The 26,479-nt window shown below is 51.2% G+C and overlaps 1 protein-coding gene across 4 annotated transcripts in view; it reads right to left on the minus strand.

Annotated features, from left to right (window-relative positions):
• Nucleotides 1-223: 223 nt before the first annotated feature.
• ZBTB40 (zinc finger and BTB domain containing 40) overlaps nucleotides 224-26,479 on the minus strand; it is a 73,017-nt gene continuing 46,761 nt past the window's right edge. For 2 of the 4 annotated variants that reach the window (XM_046002957.1, XM_046002947.1), the window contains 13 exons: nucleotides 22,915-23,107; nucleotides 21,030-21,166; nucleotides 20,218-20,419; nucleotides 19,747-19,880; nucleotides 17,971-18,139; nucleotides 17,191-17,655; nucleotides 16,265-16,471; nucleotides 12,372-12,536; nucleotides 9,571-9,785; nucleotides 8,247-8,409; nucleotides 7,449-7,535; nucleotides 5,846-6,072; nucleotides 224-4,158 (listed from right to left, as the gene is read on the minus strand). In XM_046002957.1, coding sequence (XP_045858913.1) covers nucleotides 3,964-4,158; nucleotides 5,846-6,072; nucleotides 7,449-7,535; nucleotides 8,247-8,409; nucleotides 9,571-9,785; nucleotides 12,372-12,536; nucleotides 16,265-16,471; nucleotides 17,191-17,655; nucleotides 17,971-18,139; nucleotides 19,747-19,880; nucleotides 20,218-20,419; nucleotides 21,030-21,166; nucleotides 22,915-23,107 — 2,559 coding nt within the window. In that variant the 3' untranslated portion in view covers nucleotides 224-3,963. The remainder of the gene's footprint in view (nucleotides 4,159-5,845; nucleotides 6,073-7,448; nucleotides 7,536-8,246; nucleotides 8,410-9,570; nucleotides 9,786-12,371; nucleotides 12,537-16,264; nucleotides 16,472-17,190; nucleotides 17,656-17,970; nucleotides 18,140-19,746; nucleotides 19,881-20,217; nucleotides 20,420-21,029; nucleotides 21,167-22,914; nucleotides 23,108-26,479) is intronic. The other 2 variants (XM_046002963.1, XM_046002970.1) reach the window with 2 other exon arrangements.

Here is a 26,479-nt window from a genome sequence, read left to right on the forward strand (position 1 = left end):
CCCCTCTGAGACCCCGCACCACGCTTGATCTCCAGCAAAGAGGGCTCTGGGGAACAGCCTTCACCTGATGGGACAGTCTCCCCTCCCCCCACCATGCTGGCAGGGCCCGAAGGTACAAGAGCCCCTAGAACTCCCTGTAAAGCCTGTGCCCACGCAACACCTGGCCAGAACCGGAGAGCAAACAGGTCTCATTATAGTCCGTTTGAAACTCACACAGCGCAAGTTTTTCAAAGTACATATTTTATTTATATGGAATAGTGCAAGTTAAATGAAAATAATGGTTTATATCTAAATTACACAGCATCAAGTCCTGGCTGGCTGTCCTGACTGTGGTGGGAGGTGTGGCTGGCCTTCGAAAAAGAAATGACCGATGAACATTTCCATGATTTGGACACAATGTGAATGAGCCCAGGGGATAATTTTTCTCGACAGCATGATCCCAGAGCACAGGCAGCTTCTCTCGTCCTTACAGGCACAGCTGTGCGCGGAGGAAGTTTCGGAGCTCTGGCTGTGCTTTGAGCTTCTGGCCCAGGTCCTACCAGCCCCAAGGTTTTCCATGGCAACAAAACAATCATCAGCTTGCCTCTGATACCCTCTCCAACCCCAAATCTTACTGTTACTCCTGTTTTTTCTCTACCTCCCAAGGGTCCCTGGGAAACAGTGCACCAAGTGGGGAGGGCTGAGGCTGCTATTCTTTCTTTGGGAGAAATAATTAAAGCGTCCTAGCCACTTCTCCATCACCGTCCCGCTTTCTAGCCCCAATTTAATACAAACACTCCTTATCCCCTAGAACCTTTCTATGTGAGGCCAGCAGTTTCTTCCATCCCTTTGGCAATTCCCAGATCTCAGACACGAGAGACTTAAAGGCACAGCCCTGCTGTGTTATCAGGGCGTGGTTACTGACATCACCTGGGGTGAGAAACTCTTAGCGCCCACCTTATCTTTCTTCTTGATTCTGACAGTATCCCTGACTTATTTAAACCGTAAACTGAAAAGGGGACCTTTCCCCCCATTCACCTATCAGACTGGACCCCATTGTGTCCCTCCGCACCTGACCAGCAGAGCGCCTCCCCGAAGGATGAGGCCGATGCTGGTCGTCAGTGGGAGGGGAGTCAGAGCACTTCCACAGAGAAGGTCTGGATCACCGGGGGGAACCCAGCATTCACAGCACAGTCCTTGCTACTTACTGGGCTCCAGGTTTTCTAAACACAAAGCTTTTGAGACAGAAGAGATGGGCTTTCTTACCTAAATGAGTAGAGAGCTTTGCCTTTGCCTCTGTCTCTCTGCTGCCCCTGCAGCCAGGTGCTGCTCACGTCCTTGGGACAGCGCCATCCTCCTCTGGCACCCTTACCCTTCCATCTCCTTTCGCCTCACTTACCTGGGATGGCAAATCCTGTTCCCTAAGTAATCCCCGTTACTCCCACAGAATCAGACTCCAGCTGGGCATCTGCCTGCCTGTCCCTCCTTGCCGGCTGCCTCAGAAGCTCTGGAAGCAGAGATAGTCCAGGGTCCCAATGGACATATTCGGGCAGGGGTTCCAAGAGGTCCACAGCCTCCTCCACACCACAGATACCCCCAGGATTCAGCCTGGAGGCCACCAGGATGTACCCATGGCAACAAGTCAGAGACCCCTCTGCCATGAGAAAGCAAGTGAGGGGGACCAAGGGGAGCACGATGACAATGTCCTCTGTGCAGACATTCCGGAGATCTTTTGGGCAGCAGGGGGAGGAAAGAACAAAATCCCCAAGTGAAGCTAGAACAAGTCTTCCTACCATACGGCCCACGCCTGGGCACCTCTTGGGAGTGACACTATAAAATCGCCACCGGTGCAGTGCCCTGCAGAGGTCCACTCGGAGAAAAGGCTAAATTCAGGGCGCACCTTTCCTCCTTCCTCCCTGGAAGCAGCACAGGGTCTGTGCCTCCTGCTGCGTGGGCCGCAGGCTCAGTGAGGCATGTCAGGCGGCAGCTGCCACCTCTCTGTGTGCCCCCGGCTCGGGAGCTGCTGGCCCCACGATTCCACAGCAAATGCGTGCCCTACCACCATCGGGGGCTCCGTCGGACACCCAAGCAAGGAGTTCTGGGGACTTGAAAGGATCTAAAACTTGGTTTAAAAACTCACAGCTGTCTTTCATCACAAGACTTTTGAAAAAGAAAAATCACTTTCTCCTACGGGCCCTTAGCAATTAAGTTTTTATTTGCTTTTCAGCTGCAAGCAATTCTCAGGACACAGTCCCTGCCCACCACCGTGGAACCTCACCTAGTCCATGGGGCCTGGCCAAGCTGGTCCCTTCCAGGTTTCCTCTGGTGCCAGGGGGAAACCCGGCCCCACTCTGCCCCTTGCCGGTCAGGAGCTCTCCAGGTCCGACAGCCCCCGGACCACACCACCTGAAGAGCCAGCAGTGGCAGGAGCAGCGAGGGCTTCGCGTGGAGGCCACGTCTTCAAGGTTTGAGCACCATCTTCTGGTCAGGTTCTGGCTTCTGAGAATTTGCCTTTGAAAACTTCATTTGCTCCAGAATGGAAAGACCCCTGAGCTGACAAGCTCAAGATGACGTGCAGATCGAAACGTGGAGGCGGGAGGGAGCTGCCCGGCATGCGGGCCTGCGCTGGAACCCGGCGCCGGCGCACAGGTGGACAGACGGCCGCAGAGGCCACACCGGGCGGTGGTGGGGCTCTGCCTTTGGTCCTACCAGCAGCGTGCAGAGGCTGGCAAAGTCCTGACCGTGTCCCAAACTGACCCCTGGTCCCTGCCTGTACCTGGGGACGTGAAATGTGCTCGGAAAGATGGCGCGGGCCTGTCCTCTGCCAGCCCCCAGCCGGAGGGTGAGTGATGAAATGTGCACCACCCCTGCCGAGGGAGAAGCTGCGCGAGGGGGCAGGCAGCCCTGCTTGGTGTGTAAACACGCCACTCACGAGCAGACTGCGACCTTCTGGCACCGGGGAAAGGAAGATAAATGCTAGTCATTCCCTCCGAACGGCAGGAACCTACATCCATCTAATTGCACTTCATAATGGATTCCACAAACCATTAATTATCAGATTATATTTTAGGAACTGACGATAAAAAAGCTTTGTGAAATTCAGACTCCGAAGGATCACTACCCTGCAGTAACAGCCCTGGAAGAGGCGGCCGGCAGGCCACTCCCAAGGCAGCGAGAACGTGGCGGGAGGAGGAGCCAGAGCGCCCGGCACCCAGCGCTGGTTCATGGGCCATGCCCCAGGCTCCAGAGCGAGCAGCCGACAGTCTCAGCTTTGAGGAGAACACAGAAGGCCGCAGGGACAGTCCTTAGGTACAGAACACCGCGGAGATCCTGGAAGGGCAGGGCTTGTCTCTGCAGCTGGAAGGCCCCACACGGAGCATATCACAGAAACTCTGCAAGGCTTGGTTTGGGGAAGGCCTAACTGTACTGATGAGGTGGAACTCGGCCTGTGTTAACACGCTGCTTCCTGTTCTCCTGCCACCAGGAGAGGGCGGGGCCGCCCAAGCGGATGGGAGGATGATGGAGGAAGGAGCCCAGCGTGCTCCGGCCAGAGGTGGGGGGCGGCGGTCTCTGTATGGTGTGTTGGTGCTTTTCTCTCATTTCTAAATGGCCAGGAGGCCCCGGCAGCATTGGTAGCCCCAGTGTGTGGGCTGTAGGCCCACGGCTGCCTGCCATTCTGCAAAGTGAAGGCGGCCGGCACGCGGCACCTCTCCGACGGCTGGGTCACCACTCCCACCCTGCTGCTCACCAAGAGGCCACAGCGGTAGGCCTGTGGGAAGAAGGCCCGTCCCCTGGGGAGGGCGGCAGTGTCCGAGCCAAGGACACCAACACCGCTGGTTCTCTGAGAACAGAGTGAGCACGCTCCGGTTGGTGCAGGTCACGATGCTCGCTACTCAGGACAGCCAGGAACGGAGGGCAAAACGGCAGGCCGCAGAATGTTCTCTCTGCTGCAAATGCAGGACCCTCCATGGGATGAGCGGCCACTCACTTGGCCTCGCCACAGATCAGGGTCACAGTGCCATCGAGCAAATCCTCCACGGTCACTGCCACAAGCTCAGAGCTGGTCTGAGAGGTCTGCGAATCTGGCAATGTCACAAACACCTGTGACCCAGCAAGCTGGGTCTCCTCCAAAGTGATCACCTGCTCTGTCGGGGCCGCCGGCTCTGGGGCCTGGATCACCTGAAAGGGAAAGACCGTGAGGCTGCTCTGGCCAGTGTCTACAAGGAGCTCCCCAGAATTTACATGGTTTTTGTCTCATGCTGTAATGATGATATTTATGTTTTCACCTGAGGAGAGCAATTACATGCGCCTAATAGGAAGAGGCAAGTCTAACACACCAGCGATGCAAAAGAGAAGGCAGGCAAACAATTTAAATAACTGTGTGCTAAATTGCTATAATTTAGCACAGTACGCCATCTCAGGGTGCCCAGACTCTATGATTACAACCGGTGAATACCGGCTCAGTTTCCTACACTGGGTTTTCCTGTCTCCTGGATCACACTGCGGAGGTAAGCGCCATGTGAAAGGAATGCTACTGACAAGTGGCTAGTCTCAGGCTTGACCCTGGAAATGGAAGGAAGCCTTGGCTGGCCAAAGGTAGTGTCTCTGGCTCTCAGGAGAAGAGCCTTCCTTGGCGGCTACACCATTCCAGAACTGAGAAGCAGGAACGAGTGGAGGAAATGTGGCTTTTATCAACTCCCTCATTCGCCGCCCCCCAGAGCCTCTACTGGGAGCCCCACGCAGGCCTCTTCCACAGCTCTGTCACCTGTTCAAGGGGGGTCAGGGAGACCCAGTCTGTGGTGAAGCACACCCCGTTCCCGTCCCAACCTCCAAACTGATGCTTGTGACCTGTGGGGACTCGGGGCACCTTGGTGCCCCCTGGTATTTTCAAACCAGAGAGCCTCTGTGGGCATAGCCACCCTGGCCCTCGAGAACTAGCCACGAGTGGGGAGCAGAGTGCTAGGCCTGAGTGGGCAGAAGGGGGAAGCCAAGCTCAGCCCCATGTCTGTGTCGTGGGGGCGGTGAGAAGATGGATTATGGTGTTTAATCAAAAATCATCTAGGACAGTAGTTTTCAAACGGGCTTTCTTTTTCTTTAGGAATGGGGGCCTTTTTTTTTTCTCTTTTTCCTCAAAGGACATCTTACCAAGAATCCTAATATATAAAAAAAGATCAAAGCAGAGCCATTCTGGGTGACATAGCGGCAGGAATTCCGCTGCAGCCTGCCCACCTGACCTGCCCTCTGCTCGCGCAGAGGCCCGTGAGGACACGGTTCACCAAGAACCCCTCTGTGGGGCTGGACAGCAGGAAGGTCCAATCAGTTAACAGCGCTGCTCCCATCCATCCAGACGATCCACAGAACTGCGTTTCTTTTCCTTGTCTGCCCACCCTCTCTGGAGAAGATAGAAGAGGCGAGCTTCTCCCCCAGGTAAAGGTGAGGAGCTGTGACATACCCGGCGTCCTGGGCCCAGCCTAGAGGAGCTATCAAAGTGTTTCAGCAGCAGGGGGGGTCCCAACAGCTCACCTCCCCTTCTCCGAGATTTCCTGCCGCTCTTGCCACCCCCCATGGTGTTTTGCAGAAGGTGGGGAAGTGTGTGAATTAGGACAAAGCAAGGGTGTTCTGCTTTTGGAAATTCTCCCTCTACCCAGGGACCATTTGCAGGTGCTCGCCAAGAGACTAGAGTGTTTTGTTCTGTTTGGTAAGGGGCCCAGAGAGACGCTTCTACAAGGGCCTCTTAGTCACGTTATTACGTATGGGATCCTCCGGGAGCCCCCGAGAGAACGGCTGGGTGGTGTGACAGAGCTGCCTCCAGAGAAGCTCGGGACCCCTGTGTCGGCACCCTCGTGGCGGGTGGCCCCAGAATCACCTGTACCACCTGGGAGGCGGCCGCTTGGGGTTCAGAGCCCATCACCTTGGGGTGTTCAGATTCCAAGTGACCATCCAGCTGGGCCTGGGAGGTGAAGAGCTCCCCGCAGAGCTCGCAGGGGAAGGTGCTCTCAGACTGCTTGAAGTGCTCCGTGGTGACGTGGTGCTGCAGTGCTCCCGGGAAACGGAAGGTGGCTGCACAGTACAGGCACCGGAACGGCTGGGACCCTGGAAGAGGGGGGACAGAAAGGATGGGCTGCGGGCGGAATGCCTGAGGGAAGCAAGAGCAGGTGAGGGGAGAGGAAGGAGCAACCAGGATCCAGGTGCAGAGGCAGATTCGGGTTTGGTGGGACCCGAAGCTTCTACGATCTGGGGGATCCTCTTCAGGAAAGATAAGGCAACATGACAAATACAGGACTAGGTCCCATGCAAGCGAGGGGCTCCGCAGCCACACTTCGCCAGCACTAGCTTCAGACTGACTCTGCCTCAGCTCAAGGCCAGTCTTCTCTCAACTGCGGACCAGGACGCAGAGGACACCATACGCCATCAAGTCCACGAGGCACGCTCTGGCATCTCTGACCCGGCTTCAAGGGCATCTTATGACCGCTACAGGCCACGCAGCAGTGGGATGTAAAATCACCAATGACCACGTGCACACGGACGGCTATGGTGGCAGCACTGAGACCTGCGGAGTGTGTGTCCGTGGCTTTGAAGAACAGCTCTGAGACAGGAGTGGTGCACGCTTTTAACTCCCAAGAACCAAATGGTTTAGGAGGGATGAGTAAGGGGCGGATGTTCAGCTATATCCCTAAAGCAGCAAGAGTAGACCAGTTTTACGTCATGCTCGAGGGACCGAAACTAACGGCCTGCTGTGCCCCACCGGCGGTGCTGCTGGTGGCGGAGCACACGCCACGTGCGAGCACACGCACCTCGACCGACAGAAGTGAAAGCTGCTCTGAGAGGCGGGATGCTCACCATCATTTATTTCTCATATTTTCCTTCTGATGTACCCAGGTGTAAAATCTCTGCCAAATTAAGACCAGAACAGCATGCAGAATCACCTGCAAATTCTAAGTGACGATGTAGTTTAATTGGCAGTTTTTCTTTATTCTTTTTTTTTAAGATTTTATTAATTTACTTGATAGAGAGAGAGCACAAGCAGGCAGAGAGGCAGGCAGAGAGAGAGGGGGAAGTAAGCTCCTCACTGAGCAGAGAGCCCGATGCAGGGCTTGATCCCAAGACCCTGAGATCATGACCTGAGCAGAATGCAGGGGCTTAACCCACTGAACCAGTTTTTCTTTCTTAATGGTTCATACAAGACTAGCATTTTAGATTTGAGGAGACATGGCAACAAGGATAATCCCAGGTCACGCTGGAGGGATGCTCACGGGTACTGGGCCTTATATGCTTTCTGGGTACTAACATCTTTCAATTTGCAGTTACCCTGCAAGGAAGGAAGCATTCTAACTGTCCCCGTTTTACAGATAAGGAAACGGAGGCACAAGTCCGTTCGGTTACTTGGTCTGGCCTGCATGGCTGTGCATGGTGGAGACGAGACATACCAGGGAAGTCCAGGCCAGGAGCATCTCGCAAGGGGCACTGACCTGAATGCTGGCACTTGATGTGAACTTGTAGCAAGGCTGGTGTGGGGAAGAGCTCCTTACACTGGTCACATTCGTGGAACTTCATGTCTGTGAAGCACACAAGGAAAGAAATGGTGGGAACCAACCAGAGGACAGCTTTCTCGGGCTGCAGAGGTCGGTGATGGCCAATACTTAGCAAGCATCTACCAAGTGCCAGGAACTTCACAGCTATGAGCTTGCAAACAGTCTGGTGTAAAGGACGCCAGATCGGAGCCAGGCCGCCTGGATGGAAGGAGGGCTGCTATAAGAATGGAGTAGGAGCGCGCCACCAATGCTCAGCACGTGCCTTGCACACAGGACATGCTTCATGACTGTGGTGATTACCCCAGGCTGACCGGCAAGGGGGGTATTAACTGACTTTCTGAAGAGAAGGAAACCGGCTCAGGCAAGAGAGATCACTTGCCAAGGTCATGCAGCTGCTCCATGTGGGAGTCAGGCTTTGCACCCGAGCCTGTCTGCCACTACAGCTACCACCCGTCCCAGGTCCCACTGTGTACCAGTGTCCCTCAGGGCCGGGAGGAGCTCACAGTGCTCGAGGCCCCCAGGTTTGAGAACCACTGCCACTCAAGCTACTCTTCACTGCTCCTGATGGGCCAGCGTGGCCTCCTTCAGGTGTGCTGGGACAGAACAAAGGCCACTGCCACACACACCACAGTACAGAACCAGAAGTTGGGATTTTTGGCTGGAGCCCAGGACGCTGTCATCGAGCCACTCCCACTCATCAGCTCACAATGGCGGTCTCAGGCACCCCAACTTCACCTGCATGCTCTGCCTTGATGTGCTTCTTGTGTTCAATGGTGTTGGGAAAGGTTTTGTCACAGGAGCTGCATTGCAGTGATGAGAATTTGGAAGATCGATGGTTCTGAGCGGCAAACACATCAGGGTGGTGGGTCCGATTGTGGTACCACAACCCAGACAATTGCTGCAAGGAATATGGCGAATATTAAGTCTTAGAAGGTTCCAGCAAGCTGAAGAGGTCCCAAGGCCCTCGTGAGACAAATGAGCTTATGGATCTAGAATCACACTCTCACCCATCACACTGAGTGCTCACGTGAGAGGAAAGGCTGGTGTTTGGGGGACCAGGCTCCTGTGTATTTACTGAGAGGCCACTATGGGGCAGGGCACAGCCTGGTCCTTCAGAAACTCTCACTCTTCACAATAAGCCTATGAGGGAGGCATCAGAATCTTTCTAGTGAGGTGAGCTGAGGCACACAGCGGTTAAATGACTTGCCCAAGGTCCTATCAGTAAACAGCAGGGCCAGAATTCAAACCCTGGCCTTCCCACCGGAGCATGGGAGCTGTATCTCACCGCCTCCCAGAGGCCCAGGGAGGCAGCAGAGAAGCCTGCTGGAGCAGAAGCATGCGCGGTCCCTGCTCCTTCCCAGGTTCCAGAGCAGCCCGGAGACACTCATCCCCCACAGTTCCTGGCTTTCCCAGTGACCAAGCTGATGCCTTACTCAGCTCTGTAACCCTGAGGCCATAGCACCAGGTGTGGTCCAAAGTGAGCTCTCCATGTCTGCGGAGCTGCATTAGCTGCGGTGCTTCTCTCCCTACATCCAAATCTTACAGACGTCACAAGAACCATTTTTTCTCTGCAGTTTTAGAGTTGACTTTCTCATGTGTGGTTTCTTTTTAGTTCCATATGGGGTTTCCCTTTAGTTACATACCAAATTCTACGGTGAAAAAGCAGACCCCTTCCCTAGGAGTTTAAAAACAGCGACAACAACCCAGTCATCGTGCTAAACAAGGTAACTGCAGGCAGTGTTACACGGCCCATTGTCACTCTCACATCCCCTGACACACGGCTCAACGGGCTGCACCGAGTGTGAGTGTCCAAGGGGAAAAAAAGCAGCATTCAGCTCGTGACAGGGCTGAAATCCAAGAGAAGAGCTGTAGGAATTTTCGGCTCCAATTAAAGCTCCCAGCTGCATCACTCTGACCAGACCACCTTAGAGAATCTCAGTGGTTACAAGCTGCATCCTTCCTGAGCGGCAGCCACCTCGTCCGCTCTGGGACTCCGGGCAGATGCAAGGGAGGGCAGGCCGGGGACGGGGGAGGCGCTCCGGGCCGAGCGCGCAGTCACCTGGTAGGCCTTGTTGCAGATCCCACAGCTGAAGGGCTTCCCGCCGACGTGGGTCACCATGTGCCGCTCCAGCATGGAGGGGGCGCTGAAGATCTTCCCGCACGTGGGGCAGGGGTGGTACTCCTTGGAGTGCACCTCGTGGATGTGCCTGCGGTGGTCCTGCAGCGTGGGGAAGCTCATCCTGCATTTCTTGCAGTCGTACGGATCCTCGATGTCTGGTTTCACGGACATCCACGGGGAGAGAGGGAGGGAAAAACACCACGGGCAGCCGTCAGGGAGGCGCGGCAGCTGGGTGCGGTTCCGGGTGCGAGACTGTTCAGAGGTCAGGCATGGCCGCACGCTCCGAGGACCAGCAGTGAGTGCGGCGATCGCCTAACCAACCCCCTACCTTCGTCCGGGGAGGGGGGATGCCTCTGAGGCTTCTGTACGAACCCCCTCTGTGGCACCAAGAAGTTCATGCCCATTCCTCACGTTACATCCTACAAGTTCAATTCCATTTAACTACTTTGCAGGGAGGCCTGCCCTTGCTCTTGCTCTTCCCCTGCCTGCGCGGGGCATTTCTGAGTGTTCTCATGTTCTGCAGAGATTTCCAACACACTCCCCAGAGCCTCACTGTTTGTCTGTTGTCAGCGTCTGACTGACAGGAAGGATGCTTCCTTGCTCCTCACCTTGGATTCAACAATAAAAACATTCTCAGTGTTTAATGAGTACTGTATGACAGCCATATTCTAAGTGCCTTACAAATACGAACTCGCTCTAACCTTCCGATAACCCTACGAGTGGGATCTATTATCATCCTATTTTAGAGATTAGGAAAAGCAAGGCTTCGAGAGCGCCCGGTGACACAAGTGGGAAATGACTCAACCGGGTGACAGTCGCTGCTCTCAGTCCCAAGGCTGTGCTCTGAGCCACCTGCTTAACTAGACACGCCAGCTCTTCAGGGAGGCCTCAGAAGAAAGAACTAGCACCGAGGAAGGATATATCTGCCATCCCTGTGGCAAGAGATTTCAGTTTTTCTGAAAGCAACAGAAAGCAGCGCATTTTAATAATAAAATCCTTTGCCTACTAGCCAATCTTACGCATGCACGGGCTCCAATTAATTCCAGAATTTGGACACACGGCAGCACTCGGTATCATTAACTGGTGTCCCTGTGGACATGAGCTCTGAAATCTCAGTCTACACTGTCTCCAAAGGCACGGGTGAAGCAGTTCTCCATATGCTACGATGCAGGCCTGGGACACAGGCAAGCAGCGGCCTAGGAGAGGGCCCTGGCTGCTGGCCTGCTGCCAATGACCTTTCCCAGGACACGGAAGTCTTTGGGCTTCTCTTCATCCTGACAACTGATCAGCCCCACCATCTCCTGGCTCCCAGGTAATGCCACCAGGAAGAGGAGACCAGAGCAGAGCATCCAGAGCAGAACGTCCTTTGAAAAGGTCAAAAGGACATCGAAATTATGGCACTAGATCCAAGCCAGACCCCTCATCTGGGCGTCTACTGCAGCAGATACGGGGACTTGTGAACTCCCCGGGGGAAGGGGCTGCACTGTACGTATGTCCAGCATCGCCCAGGACCCAGCCCCACGTCAGGCACACAGGAGTCCTGACAACATCCTTTGTTGGCTGGCTGATCACATATCTGTATGTGTTGACATCAAGGCCATGTTTGTGAGGTACCGTTTTTGCGGTAGCTAGAAACTGGTGTGTGGAAAGGAGGGGTAGGGGAGGAAGAAGGGCAGAAGGATACGTAGGGTGCATGGCACACCAGAAAGACAGGCTTTGAGGGCGACAAACGGCACCTGAGAGGGTTGCTTTTACCACCAATACTTGTATCTGGTGTTTACTGAGCATCTTCTGCGTGTCAGGCAGAGGGGTTCACGCTTCACACAGGACACACAAGTTACTAATTCTCACAGCAATCCAAGGCGGTGGCATTATTACTTTTCCTCAAGGATGAAAGGGGCATGGGGGATTGGAAAGGTAAAGAAATCTGTTAAAGGTCTCAAGGAAGTGAATGGCAGGGTCAAGGTCCAGTTCCAGGCCCTTGTGGAGTCGGAGCCCAAGCTCCTAACCCCCCTGCTGCGCCGTGCTGCTCACTCCCACTGCAATGAGTCTGCTGGGGGAGATGGATGGGGCTGCCAGACGCCACACTGGCCACTTCCCGAGGCTGGGATGAGGATGCACAGAGTTTTCTTTGCCTTCCTGTGCATATGTTGAATAGAAGTGTGTTTTGTCTGTATCAATTCTGGTAGAAGTGGAGAAAGGTGGGGGCAGACCCCACTACCTGAGTGGCTCCAGGGGCACAAGGGAGGGAATGTCGGGCAGTAGGCTTCCCAGGTCGGGAGGGGGGCGAGAGCAGGGACCACTCAAGACGGTAGATATTAACTCAGACAGCGTCCGGCTGCTCCTCGGGGGGAAGGCGGGTAGGACTACAAGATGAGTTGGGGAGGGAGGGAGCGAGCAAAGAGCAGCTCAGTGGACTAATGGGAATATTCTGGAGCTCTGCAGCCTGTCTGTTACTGAGGCTCTCCTTCAAGCATAATTTGCCTTTGTCAGGCAAGCAGTGCCAGGTGGGCTAAAAAGAAGACAAGGAAACAGCTCGGACATTACACAATGACACGTTAAAAATGGGATTTTTCTTGAAATAGGAACGAGGGACTTGGTTTTGCAGGAGAATAGGGGAGGGGAAGGCAGCAAGTGGGGCCTGGCTCTGGTGGAGTGACAACTTCTGTCAGGATCGTTACACGCCTTCTTAGAGTCAGGCCTGGCGCCGAATGCCTGACAGCCGCCATCCCAGTACGTACTGTGAAAGGTGTGCAGGTGGATGGACAGGCCGTTGGCTTGCCGGAAGCCCTTGCCACAGTCCCTGCAGACATACGGTTTGTCCCCAGTGTGGGTCCTCACGTGGCGGGACAGCTCAATGGATTGGGCGAACACAGCATCACAATACTGGCAGGCGTACATTTTCCCTGAAAACATGCACGAGTTTCCTTATTAGAAATAGCACCAAACATGAAAGGCATCCCTAAACACAAGATCACACGGTAAGGCACGTGTCAGGGAATACAATCTGGGAAATGGCGTCAAAATCACACGCAATTTGTAACACCTTGGGTGAGAGGTCTGGGCCCTTCTATCAGATGGCACCTCGCACGGAGCCGATGACAGTGTGGCCTCCCTCCCCTGCGGGATAAGAACAGAGTTCTCACCACACAAGACCACCCATCTGTTAACCAGGCCACTCTAAGTTATGGAAGAGCTCATTCCGCTCCCAGAAAACAGACATATCCTCCTGCCCAGCAACTCCCGGGTCTGGATCCCTGGCCATGTGCACCGTGTGGAACTGCGACTGCACACGGAGGTGACAGACGGGGATTCAGAGAAGGGAAGCCTTCCCCTGCTGACTTGCTATGAAGTTATTATAAATCATCTGGCTTCTCTGTTCTCTCACACACATAATGGGAATACAATGACCAGACTGCCAAAGACTGTTGGGAAACAGAGGTAAAGAGCGAGGCTGGAAAACTGGCATTTGTAAGAAACCACCAGACCAGCTGTGCCACCAGGGTCCCTTCTGGGCCAGCAGAGAAGTGGAGAAATCAGTGAGGTGAGAGTCCAAATCCCTCAAATCCGAGGGCCTACTGCAGCTAGCGCAATCAACGACTCCAGCAATGTCGTCTGCATTTGGCACATGTTGGGCTTTGAAATAAGATTTTGTTAGGAAAAAAAGGGTTTCTTCAATCAAGAGTTGAAATTATTGAGAAGCCCAGGACTCAGCCCTTGGCCGCCTGCTTTATCCTCCCTTTGTAGATGACCTTAGCTCAGAGCTCAGATACCATCTGTACCCTGAGAACGCTCACAGTCCTAGCTCTGGCTCCCAGCTTCCCCTGGAACTGCGGACTTACACATCCAACCTCTTACTACTGTCCTTCTCTGTGTGGAGCTAACACTGATCCCTCAGACAGAGCTCCTGAGGCTCCGTCCCCGGCACCCCCATGACCCGCCACCAGCCCCCATGCACTCCAGTTCCGTCCACTGCAGGGAAGGGCAGGGTCACACACTTGGCTGCTCATCCAGAAACCCCACAGCCATCCTTAACTCTAGGCGGCCCACCGTGGGTCCTCTGACTTCCGCTTCAATACAACCCCCAACTTGAATGTTTGATGACTGCCCCTAGCATGCCCTAGCTGAGAGCCCCGACACCTCCACACCGGACAACTGGCTGGCCCTGCCTCCCTGTGAACATGACTCTTCTCTTCCTAAAGCGGACTGCTGAGAGTGGCCAGAATAAACTCCAAAACACCAAAGTCACGTCCTACTGCTCCTCTGCTCATAGCTGTCCTACGGCCTCCTGCTGGAGAATCACAGCCCCCGAGGGTGCCCATGTCCTCACGCCCGGAAACTTGGGAACATTTTCCCTCATGTGGCAAAAGGGGCTCTGCAGATATATTAAGTTAAGGATCCTGAGATGGGGAGATTATCCTGGATTATACCAGCAGGCCCAACGTCATCACAGCATCTTTTGGATAAGGAGCAAGGAGGATCAAAGGAGGCGGCCCAATGGGGGAAACAAGGACGTGGCCATGAACTGCGGAAGCCACACAACCTCTAGAAGCTGGGAAAACGAGGAACAAGTTCTTCCCCAGACCTTCCAGAAGGAACACACTCACCAAAACTTTGACTCTTCCTTTGTTAAAACCTCTTTTGGCTCTTTAACCTCCAAAGTAGCAAGGTCATACATTTGCCTTGATTTTAGCCACTGTGTCTGGTAATTCATTACGGCAGCAACAGAAACTAACCCACTCTGCCTAAAAACCCAAGTCCTAAAAACAGAACAAACTAAAACAACAATAACAAAAAACAAAGTCCTGACCCTGCCCTCTATGGCCCTACGAGACCTTGGCCTCTGGTGAGCTCTCTGGCCTTCTCGACCACCGCTCTTTCCTTGTCTGCTCTGCTCAGCTCCTCCTAGTTCTCTTGTGGTCTCTCAAACAGGTCAGGCTCATTCCCGTCATGGGAGGAGGGTCTCTGCACTTGGGATGCTCTTCTAGATCTTCCGCCGGTTCCAGCTCTCACGTCACTCACCTACACAAGCCTCATGTCTCTGAGGCCTTCTCTAATGATGGCGAACCCTGCCATTCCCCTGCTGATGACCCTGCTTTATTTTTCTTCCTAGCAATGACTACTATCTGAACTTGCACTACACATTTGTTTATGGTCTCTCTTACCACTGGAAGTGAACTCCATGGCACCTCGGTGTGTATACACACTCCTGGTGCCTGGAATAGTGCTGCAGAAATTCATTTACTCAGTGAACGTTTACTGAGGGTCAAGTCTTGCTAAGTACTATTCCAGTGATGCAGCAGTTGGCAGGGGGGACTAACAGCTCTACCTCGTGGAGCCTGCATTCTAACGGGGGAGACTGACTAGAAACACGAGAAATTAATGAAATAGGTAACATTTCCCGCGACAAGCCCTATGGCGGAGAACGACACAGGGGAACTGGAGCCGGGGCTGAGATTTTACACGGGGTGGTCGGGAAAGGACTCGTGGGGAAGAGGTTGAACAATGACCTGAAGGAGGTGAGGAGGGATGACAAGAAAGCCTTCGAGTAGAGGGAAGGGCAAGAACGCAGGGCTGGCAGCAGGTGTCCTCCCGGGCCGGAGCCTTGCAAGGAGGCTGCAGTCGGGAAGAATGGGGTGAGGGTGAGGGAGGGGACTAAGAGGCGAGGTCTTAGGCGACCCGGTCACAGGGAGCCTGGCAGGCTAGCATTAGGCCTTCAGATTTTACACGGAGTGAGGTGAAGAGCTTTTGCAAAAAGGGTTTGAGCAGAGAAGTGACAGGATATGGATTAGCACTGAAATGACCACTGGGGCCTGTGTCCCGGGAGCACCATCTAGGGAGAGGATGAGAGCAAGGGTTAGGTGGTTCCTACCATGATCCAGGTGAGATGATGGCAGGACTTTTTTTTTTTTAAGATTTTATTTATTTACTAGAGAGAGAGAGAGAGAGAAAGCACACACACGCACATAGAGAGGGAGAAGCAGGCTCCCAGGACTGTGGGATCCTGACCTGAGCTGAAGGCAGATGTTTCAGCACCAACTGAGTTCCCCCAGGCGCCCGATGGTGGGATTCTTCCTTACACATAAACGTGCCAAACAAGGCAGGGGGTCCTCTGAGAGGCCCTCTCTGAACACACATCTCCCTGGCTCTGAGCAGACTAGAAACCCCTTCCCCATCCTTCCACCTTGCTGGGGTTATCCTCTATCCCAGCGTCAGCAGCTCTGCACTGCCTTAGTCTCTATGGCAGAGAAGCCCCTGGCCCATGAGCTCTGGGGGCCCAGGAGCTCCCGCGTTGTCACTCGGCCATGGTCTGACCCACGGCACGTGCTCAGTCAGGGTTTGTCTCACGCGTGAACTCTACCTCGAAGCCAGAGGAACTCCTGGCTTTCTGCCAATTCTATAACTATAAGGTCACAATTCTACATTAGTTAGCTTCTCTTCACGAACTCTTACCATAAGTGTTTTACGTGCCTGTGTACCTGTGTGCTCCTGGTCATCACTCTAGGCAGAGTTTGCACCGTTTTTTGTTTCTAATCTACTTGAGATACATGTCATGCCTCGTTCCAAATGGGTTGTTGGGCAGGTCACCCACTGAGAGTTAGCAGAAGGAATGAAGAAACTCTCGGCACCCTACCTTCCGAGTGCTTCTTCTTGGTGTGGTAGGCCAGGGCGGAAGCCTGGGTGAAGGTCATGAGGCAGTGCTTGCACATGAATGGGCGGTCCCCCGTGTGAAGGCGAAGGTGGTTCTTCAGGGTAGAATTGGCCGCGAACTTGGCCCCACACTCTTCACAGGAGAAAGGCTTCTCGTCAAAGTGCTCTGTCAGTTTGTGGTACTGCATGCCTAGGGAAGCCACGCCAGGAGCCAGAGGGATACCCGTCATCAACATGACAACGCCAGTGTGAGGACGCACAACAGCGCTGCCGGGGGGCCAGGCCCCACGAGGAGGCACAGCAGGCCACCCGCACTCAGCCCGCACTCAGAAAGTCACCTCGGTCCCTCTCCTTTCTGCGTCAGGCATGGAGTGTTCTGGGTGTATCCTTCCCCTCCCTTCCCCTCTCTCTCTTAAATAGGACCCACCACCAAGAGACAGTGAAACAAAACTCGCTTTTATATTTCATTAGGTTTAGCCAACGTCTGGGATGAGGGTAAACAATTCTGACTATTTATTATCAAGTTTGTGACCTATTTATTATCAAGAAACAAGTGGAATGTGGAAACCTGAGTCGGCTGTTAACTAGCTGGTTATTGCTATGAATAACAGCAGCCACCACTTACTAACTCTACTGCAGGTAGGTGTTTAACTGTGTTAACTCTTTACAACAATTCCAGAAAGTGGGTGCTGTCAGGGTGCCTATTTAACAGACGGGGAAAGGAAAACTCGGGGAGCTGAGTCCACAGCTCATGCTTTCCTCAAAACATCACCCGCCTCTGTGGGAGCCCTCTGTTTCCCAGGCCCATCCGCAGCCCTTACTGCACACAACCGGAGGCAAGGCCTAGAGTCCACACCACAATATCCGGAACTCCCGCCCTCTGAAATCACTCTGCCTTCTTGGAAGTACCTGAGGCATGGGCAAACTCTCTCCCACAGAGGTCACATGTCACCGGCAGCCTCTTCTTCTTCTTCTTTGGGACATCGGGATCTCCTGCACCATGGGCCTCCAGCTGATGCTTCTCCAGCTCCTTCTTAGAATCCTTGGTCTCGCTGCACTCCTTGCACTGCACCTGCTTGCTCTTGGCCACCCGGCAGCGCTTCATGTGCACCTTCAGACGGCAGTAGAAGTGGAAGCTTTTGTCACAGGCCTTACAGACGAAGCTCTTCTTGGCGGCATCGGAGGCGGCAGACGTGTCTTTCTCTTGTCTCTCTGGCAAGGAACCAGTCTCTCCTGGACTGCTCTGTTTCCCAGACTGGCAGCCTTCCTCCGCTGGCTCAGCCACCTTCTCGTCTGTTCTGCTGTCGGCTTCACGGTGAAATTTACTGCTCACCTTCCACCTCTCCTTCCCTCCACTTTCCTGAGTAAGGAAGCCTGCAGACAAGAGAAATTGCACAGCTCTGGATATTCTGCATTTCTGCTTTGCTTCCCAATCTTTCCTAGAGAAGGCTGCAGACTAGGCGGAACCCTCTAAAACTCTGGAGTGATACCACGGTCACCTTCACTTTCCAATGCACACCCACAGCAATCGGCTTAGATCCAGGCCTGTGACCTGTGTAGGGACTGAGAGCATTTCAAAGTAGTGAGGCGGCAATGGACAAAGCCATCTACGAACTGCTGCTTCTTCTCTGCAGGACGGACACAACCTGTGGGCCTGACGGGACCCCCAGCCCCCACTCTGTTCCTTACCAGCGTGTGCTAACTCGTGCATGACAGGCTGCAGGTCTGGGAAAGATCTGTGCACGGTGCACAGGAGGTGACATATTTCAATGGCCGAGACGGATTTTTCCATGGCTCTGCTCAGCACTACTTTGAGGGAAGCTTCAGGGCTCGCCGTCTCCGAGGAAATGCTCAGAATCTAAATGAACACCAGGAGACAAAGGTTTGTGGTTAATATCAGCAGTTTTCTCCGTGGTTCTCAACTAGGGGGGAAAGAAAGCTAATTTGGGGAAGGCACCGCTCTGTTTTTAACAGGTTGACACGTCTTGTGATGAATGTAAGGGAGAACCCTCATTTCCAGAGAACAGGGAAACTGGCAAATTAAGAAAAGAAAAGGGAGGCCCATGTCAAGACAAATGTGCAAAAACAAAGGTACCAGAGCAAGGAAATGCTGGGCATTTTCTACGAGAAGCATCTTCTCAGAAGCCAGGAGTCTCCAAAAGAACTTTTCTAGATCTCAGTATTAAAAGCTTGGAAAGCTATAGGATTTGGTAGTTGGTGGCTCTGTCCTGAAGATCAAGATAATTTCTCGTAATATGTAATTGTCACAGTGTCTGGAAGTAATTCTGCATGATCAGTGGCTTCGTATTTTTAGACACTTAGATGTACCCTTTTAAACATTTTCTTTTATGAAAAAAAAAAAAAAAACCTCGGCTTTTTAAAGAAGGTTCAAATAGGGGCTTTAAAGAGGCCAAGAATTTTATTTCAAAGCCATCCTCTTTCAGAATGTTAGAGCGATCAGCAGAAAGAGTCCGTACATTGAGAAAATAAAGTGAAACCATCCACAGATGGCCAAATGCAAGTTTCGTTCGGGAAGACATTTTATTTCTGCTCTTTTCAAGTCTATCTAAATAAACCTGATGTCCCTGGAGGTAGGCCCGAGGCTCATTAGCGAGGCTCAAACTCATCAACTGTGAGAGCTCCGTCTCTGGAGCGTGAGGCGCGCCAGATAGAGTCTCACAGATGTGTCCGGCTCGGAAGGCCCGCAGAAATCCGTGCCACCGTCTTCCCATTCGAGAGTCAGACCATGGTGGGGCTGTCACCTGTGTCGACAGTGCTAGAAACCCGCCCTCTGGCACACCTTCCACACCTACCTGGATTAATAAGGCACGTACAGGGAACATGTAGTTTAATTTAATCCCCTTATAATTCTTCCCCACTCGAGATGCCCATGATCCTGGGCTGGACATTCATGAAGTCCCCCAAGTCCCCACCTGGTTTTTCTGGGATGCTGGCCACACTGAGAAGCCTTACAGAAAATGAGCTGGCACTACGTGACACCCCATATGGGCAAAAGCTTTGTTCTAGCTATGTTTGTCTTGGCTCTTCCTAGATGCCGGACCAATTCTACTTTTCTTCCTCTGAAAGCAGTTGCTCCATAAAACATGTTAGGGAACAGTTATCACGGTTCCCTTTGAGTTTACCTAGGTTCAGGTAGATGAAATACATCTGGGTTTGAGCCACATGAGCCTGGGTTCAAACCCTGGCTTCCGCTCTGACCAGCTGGAGCATCCTAGACCTGTTACCAGACCCCTTAGAGCCTGAGTCCCTATCCTATAAACCGTGGATGACATCCCCTGCCACACAGAGCTGAGAGAATTAAACAACAAAGAAATGCTGGCTCAGCGCGGGGCTCGGCGTGCAATAGGCACTCTGCAGAATCCAGCGCCTCCCTCAGGAATGAGACTATCCCCGGCATGAGCCTGGTAGAACTCTCCAGAACAACAGGCTTTTCCCCCACCGCACCTCCTTCACAGCCTCTGCCAGCAGCTCCTCCTCCACGGTAAAGTCCTTGAGTCCCATCCCTTGCTGGATGGCCTCTAGGATCAGTCTGCGATGCCTCAGGATGGCTTCCAAAGCTGTACTTTCTGGGTTGGCCACTGAAAGAAAGGGGGATGAGTGAAACCATGAGCACCATTTTTCCTTCACCTTTTCTGACTGTGAAGAGTGAGAATACATTTCACCGATCCTTCCTGGGGCTGGGAGTGGGGAAAACGGCAAATGGTGCTATACTTAAAATGTAATTAATATCAGCTTGGAATATTTACTGTGTATTTTATTTTACGAGGTTCACAAACTCCCATGTCCTCGAACAAAACTGCCAGCCCTTACTTGCAGTGGTGGGGATGTGGAAAATGACCATGAGAGCTCCTGCTATTTTCTGGCAAGACTGGTGCTACTCTCCAGCAGGGACAAGGCTCTGACAAGGTGGCCTACCTGCCCGGAAGAAGGCATCGGCGCCAGGCTCCCTCCGTATTTCCTCCATGAGCAGGTTCAGCGGGCAGGTCTTGGTCTCCTGAGCCACCAGCAGCACTTGCCAAATGGCCGTTGCAGAGAGAGTCTGCTTTTCTAGAACTGCTGACATCAGAGAACTGAAACCACCCGAGCCAGAGTCACGTTTCACGAGCTTCTCCATGACCTTCAAGATGTGGCACAAAAATACACATAAGGGACCCTCTGGCCGCCAGCCCAGCTGCAGAGCTGTGAGCCTGAGTTCTGGGCCACAGTGGACATAACTTCTGGGGAGGGGTCTCTCAGCACCCTTCACCTCTCAACCGGAGACTTTTGTACCCGCCAAAGCTCTTCACACTGCCCTTTGCCTTTCTTATTACTGCAGAAATTACAACCTCCGACTTATGACTCTGCCCTGGAAAGCAAATCACCTTGTTTTTTTCCTTCTCTATGGACCTCTTAGCATTGTTCAACATGGCTGCATGTGTACATTTATGTAAAATATAGGTATAGTCTTTTTTTTTAAAGATTATATTTATTTATTTGACAGAGATCACAGGTAGGCAGAGAGGCAGGCAGGGAGAGAGGAAGGGAAGCAGGCTCCCTGCGGAGCAGAGAGCCCGATGCGGGGCTTGATCCCAGGACCCTGGGATCATGACCTGAGCCGAACGCAGAGGTTTTAACCCACTGAGCCACCCAGGCGCCCCTAGGTATAGTTTTAAAGTATATATATATGTCCATCTTTTTTCCTTTTCTCATTTTACCCAACCTCCCTCCCCGCACCCTTTTTCTCTTACCTCTCTTTCTCCACAGGTTAAACCCTTCATGTGTGAGATCATTTTTAGTAATATCTGGTTGTCTGTGAAAATCTCCGAGAGGTTTTCATGATACCGTCTCAACAGCTCGATCCCATAATCATCAGGGCTTGCTTGGACTGCAAGGATATTAGCAAAACAATAATGTCTGCTACAACAAAATGTCCTTACCGGCTTCTGCTACAGGGGAGTAGGGGAGTTACAAATGACAGAGGAGGACCATTATCACACAAGAGCTCTGTCTCCTCTGGAAGGCAGGTTTGGCTCCGGGCTTGGGGCCTCATACATGTGTGTTCAGATCTCCTCTGGTCTACCCTTAATCACTTGGTGCTTCAGGGTTGCAAAACCTCTAACACTTTGAAAGCCAGCGCCCAGCGGTAGAAGCCAGTGATAGCTCAACAGGGAGGTAATTAGAAGGCGTGCTTGTAAGAGACTCAGACTCATAGATTCAAGGGGTGTTACTCCTCGAGCCTGAGGTTAAGGACCCATGTGGCAATCCAAAATACTAGCAGACGTTCAGTCGAGACTCCAGTAGTGAGACTGACCTGTCGTTCTTCATGCCCTTTGAGTTGATCTGTTAGGGACTCTCTTTTAAAGGTCATATTTAATTTCAAAGGAAGAAAAATAGAAACTATCATGCATTTCCTTTAGTTTTACAAATATTTAAAAATGTATTCTCCTCTTTGGTCCAGTTCACCTTGCTTCTGGGAATCAGGCCTTAAGAAATGCTCCAGAGGCAAAAAAAATCTGTGTGTGAAGATATTTGCCACTGCGTTATCTGTGATGATGAGGAGGGAGAGAACACCTAATGTTTACTGAGGACCTATAATTTGCTGTTTTACATGTATTGTCTCCCAGTAGCCACAAGAATGAATGTGATGGGTGCCATTCTCACCCCCATCGCAGGAAAAAACAAGGTTCGGAAGGGTTAGGTCCTTGGCTCAGGGTCACACATCTACAAAATAATCAGGATACAAACCCAGGTAGTCTCGATAGCCTAAGCGTTACACCACATGTACCCCTAAACAGGGCAGGAATCATACACAATATGCACCCTTGTGATGGAAAACTACAGAGCTTTCAAAATATAGGGTTATAGAGCGTTTTCTGAAATCTGGGGCAGAATGTTTTTTATACTGTTAAATGGAGGAAATTATAAAATATGGTAGAATATCTCAACATTGTAAAAATAATGTGACAAATACGTTAATGCCCCAGTACGGTCATAATCAAGTGGGAAAGTTGGAAGTTGTTTTCTTCTTTATTTTGTAAACTGTTCAAGTTTGTATAGATATTCATTGTTTCTACAAGCTAGAAGAAAGTTATTTCCTTTTCCAACTACCCCTTTTCTGAAAACTACGTTGGTCTCAAGGGCTCTAGGATAAGGGAGAACTGGCTAGACTTGGCGCGTTTTTCTAAGGACTGGGACAGGGACTCACTGCCCCGGACTGAATGCACACGAGAGGCGTGTAATTCTGGGGCCTGCCAGAACCAACCAGTACTCGCATGGGAGTGAGAAAATCAAGATTGGCGTCTATGCTGCTTGGATTTAACAATGTGTCCAAGCCACGTGCTCTGTGAGCTGGCCTGCTCCCTTGGCATTCCTGGGGGGCTGGGGGCCAGCCGTGGGACAGCCATACCTTCACAAACCCTGAACCACAGGAACATCATGAGGACGCCTGACCGGCAAGAGCTGTGCTCAGATCTCCAATCTCAACTCCAGAACTACGGACAATTGCTGGGTTTTGCTGCACTAGGGTGTCTCTCACCATCACCTCATCACCCTAGCATGGCGCCTAAAGGGTGTTTAAGCTCTGATTTTCTGTGGGAGAGGTTCCAGTCCAGAGAGCCGACAATTAACAGATACCTGCGGTGCCCTGCGAGGTGGCTAATCTCTGCAAATTCTCCAGCAGAAGGCCCAAGTTTGGGGACGTCGGTTTCACAGCCTGAAGGAGCTTTACCAAACTCTCTGCAGTCAGAGTCCTGTCTTCAGACATTCTGTGCAGCAGCTTTACCATCGTCTCCTTGGGTGTTCCGCCCTCGCAGCAATTCAGAATCACCTGCAGCGGCGAGCAATCAGGCAGACAGCAGTTACTGGCACGTCCAAGTACATCTGACACGCCGCCGGCGAACCCAGCGAGACGGCAGCACAAGGCGCCTGTCCCCGGGTCCTCCTCGGCGGTCTCCAGCACCACTGTCCCCAGAGTCACTTCCTTGTGCTGTGTCAGTGAAAGGCCCAAGTTTTCTCCAAACTGAACAGCTCTGTGAAAATCCCTCCTCCTCAACTGGAGGTCTGCATAGACTCCTTGTCCCCCCTCACCCACCATTTGCATTCAGTGAGAAGATTCCTACACGAACCCGCAAGGCAGCGCAGGGAGCCCACCTCTCACCGGGGTCTTCAGACTGGGTTTAGACACAGAGACTGAGAACCAGGCAGGCAACTAACGAGTACAGCCACAGCGGTTTCAGCCTGTTCGATAACTGATCTCTCTTATCAGCGCCACACACACGGCTCCAGTCACCATCCCCCACTCCCACCCCCTCGTTCTTCCTTGGTGTGCTGGAGTCAGAAGGGCACAGGGCTCCAGCAAGAGGGTGAAGGATAAAACCCATGACTGTTATTTTACAGAGATTTTCCTATTACAATAGAACTATTTCCTAATGGACTACAACTCACTATGTGTAACTTGGCTCTTACGGCACCGAAAACATGGGAGATGATTTCAACACACATCATCTACAAACCCCTACTAACTGAATTTTGAGCTTTCCTTCGGAAAAATACCCGCTTTCAGGAACAGTCAAGCAGATCAGTCCCAGTAGCATGCCAGAGGATGCCATTATCAAATTAACTCCCATTTAAAAATAAATTTAGCTATAAAACCAAATTAGTTTTATGTATATGAAAGGAATATCTATATTACATATATGAAAGGAACGCATACATTATATATTAAGCTGTCATATTCATCGGTACAGAACACAGTCATTTTCTTTGTTTAATGTCTAATATAACTAGATTCCTATTAAATGAATCATCATTTAAAATTCAAGTGCCTGTATCTGAAAACCACTCTGATTTCAGTGGTATCTCTTTGTTCCAAAGCAATGACCTGATAGACAATGAGGCAGCCATGTACTGTCAACAGTGGGTAGGGGCCTTAAAGCCAGACAGGCCTAATAGGAAACCCAGTCCTAAAATGTACAGCCGGCGTGACCTTGAGTGAGTTCTTCTGTTCTTTGAACCATATCTTCCTCATCTGCGAAAGCAGAGAACAATACCAATGCTTGCACACTTGTTATTAGGAGTCTCTAAAGTGAAGCTGCTATTTGTAGAGCCTGGCATAATGTCTAGGACATTCGTGATCTTTAAATGACAGTGGGTACTGATATCCTTAGGCAGCTGTATGCACAGCGGTAAGAGAATGTGCCGTGTGTCCACGTCTGAGCTCCAGCACGGGCGCGCAGCAGCTGTGTCTTTGGGTGAGCTGCTTCACCTTCCTAAGGGTCTGTATCCTCATCCTTAAAATGAGGGTACTATCTGTGCCTTCGTCAAGATGTGAAGGCAGAATTTAATAACGTTTAAAAGGTCCTCAGCACATGGTAAGCAGTAAGTTAACGACGACTGTCGTAATCACTATTGTTGTACGTTTCCAATCCTGAAGTAAAGACACATCTATTTACCATTTCTTACAGAACCCAGGTATGTATACACAGGGGCCATGGTGCCTTGATAAGCATCATTCTGTAACAGGAGAGAGTTCTAAAAGGCCCGAGTGCGGGGTGCCTGGGCTCAGTCGTTAAGCATCTGTCTTCAGCTCAGGTCATAATCCTGGGGTCCTGAGATCGAGCCCTGCAGTGCGCTCCCTGCTGCGGGGGAGCCTGCTTCTACCTCTCCCACTCCCCCTGCTTGTGTTCCCTCTCTTGCTATATCTCTCTCTCTGTCAAATAAATAAATGCTTAAAAAATAAAGATGAAAATAAACAAATAAAAGGCCCAAGTGCATGTTCCACATGATACCCACACACTGTGGCCATTCGATCAACATTCATGCTACATTCTTGCTTTATTGTTTGGCTTCAATTTTCACAAGAAGTAGCTAATGAAGCTCTGGTATAACCCCAATTGCAAGAGGTGTTTCTGTGGTTTATAACTAATTTACGTTCTTCTGCTTTAGTCCTTTCTGTCAAGTAAACTGAACGTGACAGAGGAAAATGACAGTGTGTGGTCTGTCTTGTGCAGAGAATGAGGCTGAGTCTGGGCTCTTCCTATAAATGCTGTTTTACCAAGATAATGAAACAAGTCAAAGGACACATTCAATCTAGCTAATAAGGAAAAGGTTTGAATGAGTAATCGAATGAAATCCCTAAACAGGGAATCAGGTACTTCTAGAGCTATAAGCAACTTACTTAAACTGAGTGCCTAAAATTAAATTCAGTCTTAAGCTGAAGGAGGCTTAATCTTATTTTGTATATTATCTTTCCCTAAGAAAACTCAAAGGAGTTATAATTTTGGGAACACGTAATTTATAAAGTATAATTTTAAGATTAAGGATTGTTCCCATTTTATATGAAAAAACTACAGTTTATGACCACTGAGAAAAAAAGGAATTCAGAATCCAGTCTTCACTACTGATCCATGCTCAGCCATCCTACCACTGCTTTCTGAACATTTTCTCTTCCCAGACATGTAAGCCACTTCCCACAGTTTTAAGAATTGATGCCACAGAAGTTCTCTGTCCCTATTCCTTCCTTCCAGATATAAAAATATTTTTAGCACAAAGTTGAAATCAATAACACCAACAAATACAGTTATCTAGTTGACTTGAGAAGTCATGCCAGCAGTTTTATGAGGATTTTAGTAGCTGGCTGGTGGGAGAGTAAATTGGTACAACCTTTCTGAAGGGCAATATGGCAATATACAGCAAACACTTGAAAACTTTCATACTCTTTATTCCAAAATTCTACTTCTTAGAAAATTACTCGAAGGAAAGAGTTTGAGAAGTATGCAAAGATCTGTGTGCAAGGATGTTCTCTACATCATTTACCATGGCAAAAAATTGGAAACACATGTGCAACAACAACCAATGAATTACGGTGTGTTCACTACATAAAACACAATGCAGCTACCAAAATCCATGTTATAGTATGGAAATGTATTCACAATGCATTAAATAACAAACCCAAAGGTATTCTGTATAAGCCTATCCCAGAATGACTCAAATGAGAAAAAGTGGGAGCGTGCGCTCCAAAATGTTAGCTGTGATCATCTCTGAGTGGTGAGATGGTGAGGGATTTAATTGTTTTTCTTTTTGCTCACTTCCCCAATTTTTCCTACATGTGAACAGTGTATCGTTTCTATAAAGAAGAAAAGAGTCAAAATTATAATTACAAATGTGTCTAAACGTTTTCACTCTTGGGGCAACAGCCCAC

This window comes from Meles meles, chromosome 1 (genome assembly GCF_922984935.1).
Source record: "Meles meles chromosome 1, mMelMel3.1 paternal haplotype, whole genome shotgun sequence".
Taxonomy (NCBI): Eukaryota; Metazoa; Chordata; class Mammalia; order Carnivora; family Mustelidae; genus Meles; species Meles meles.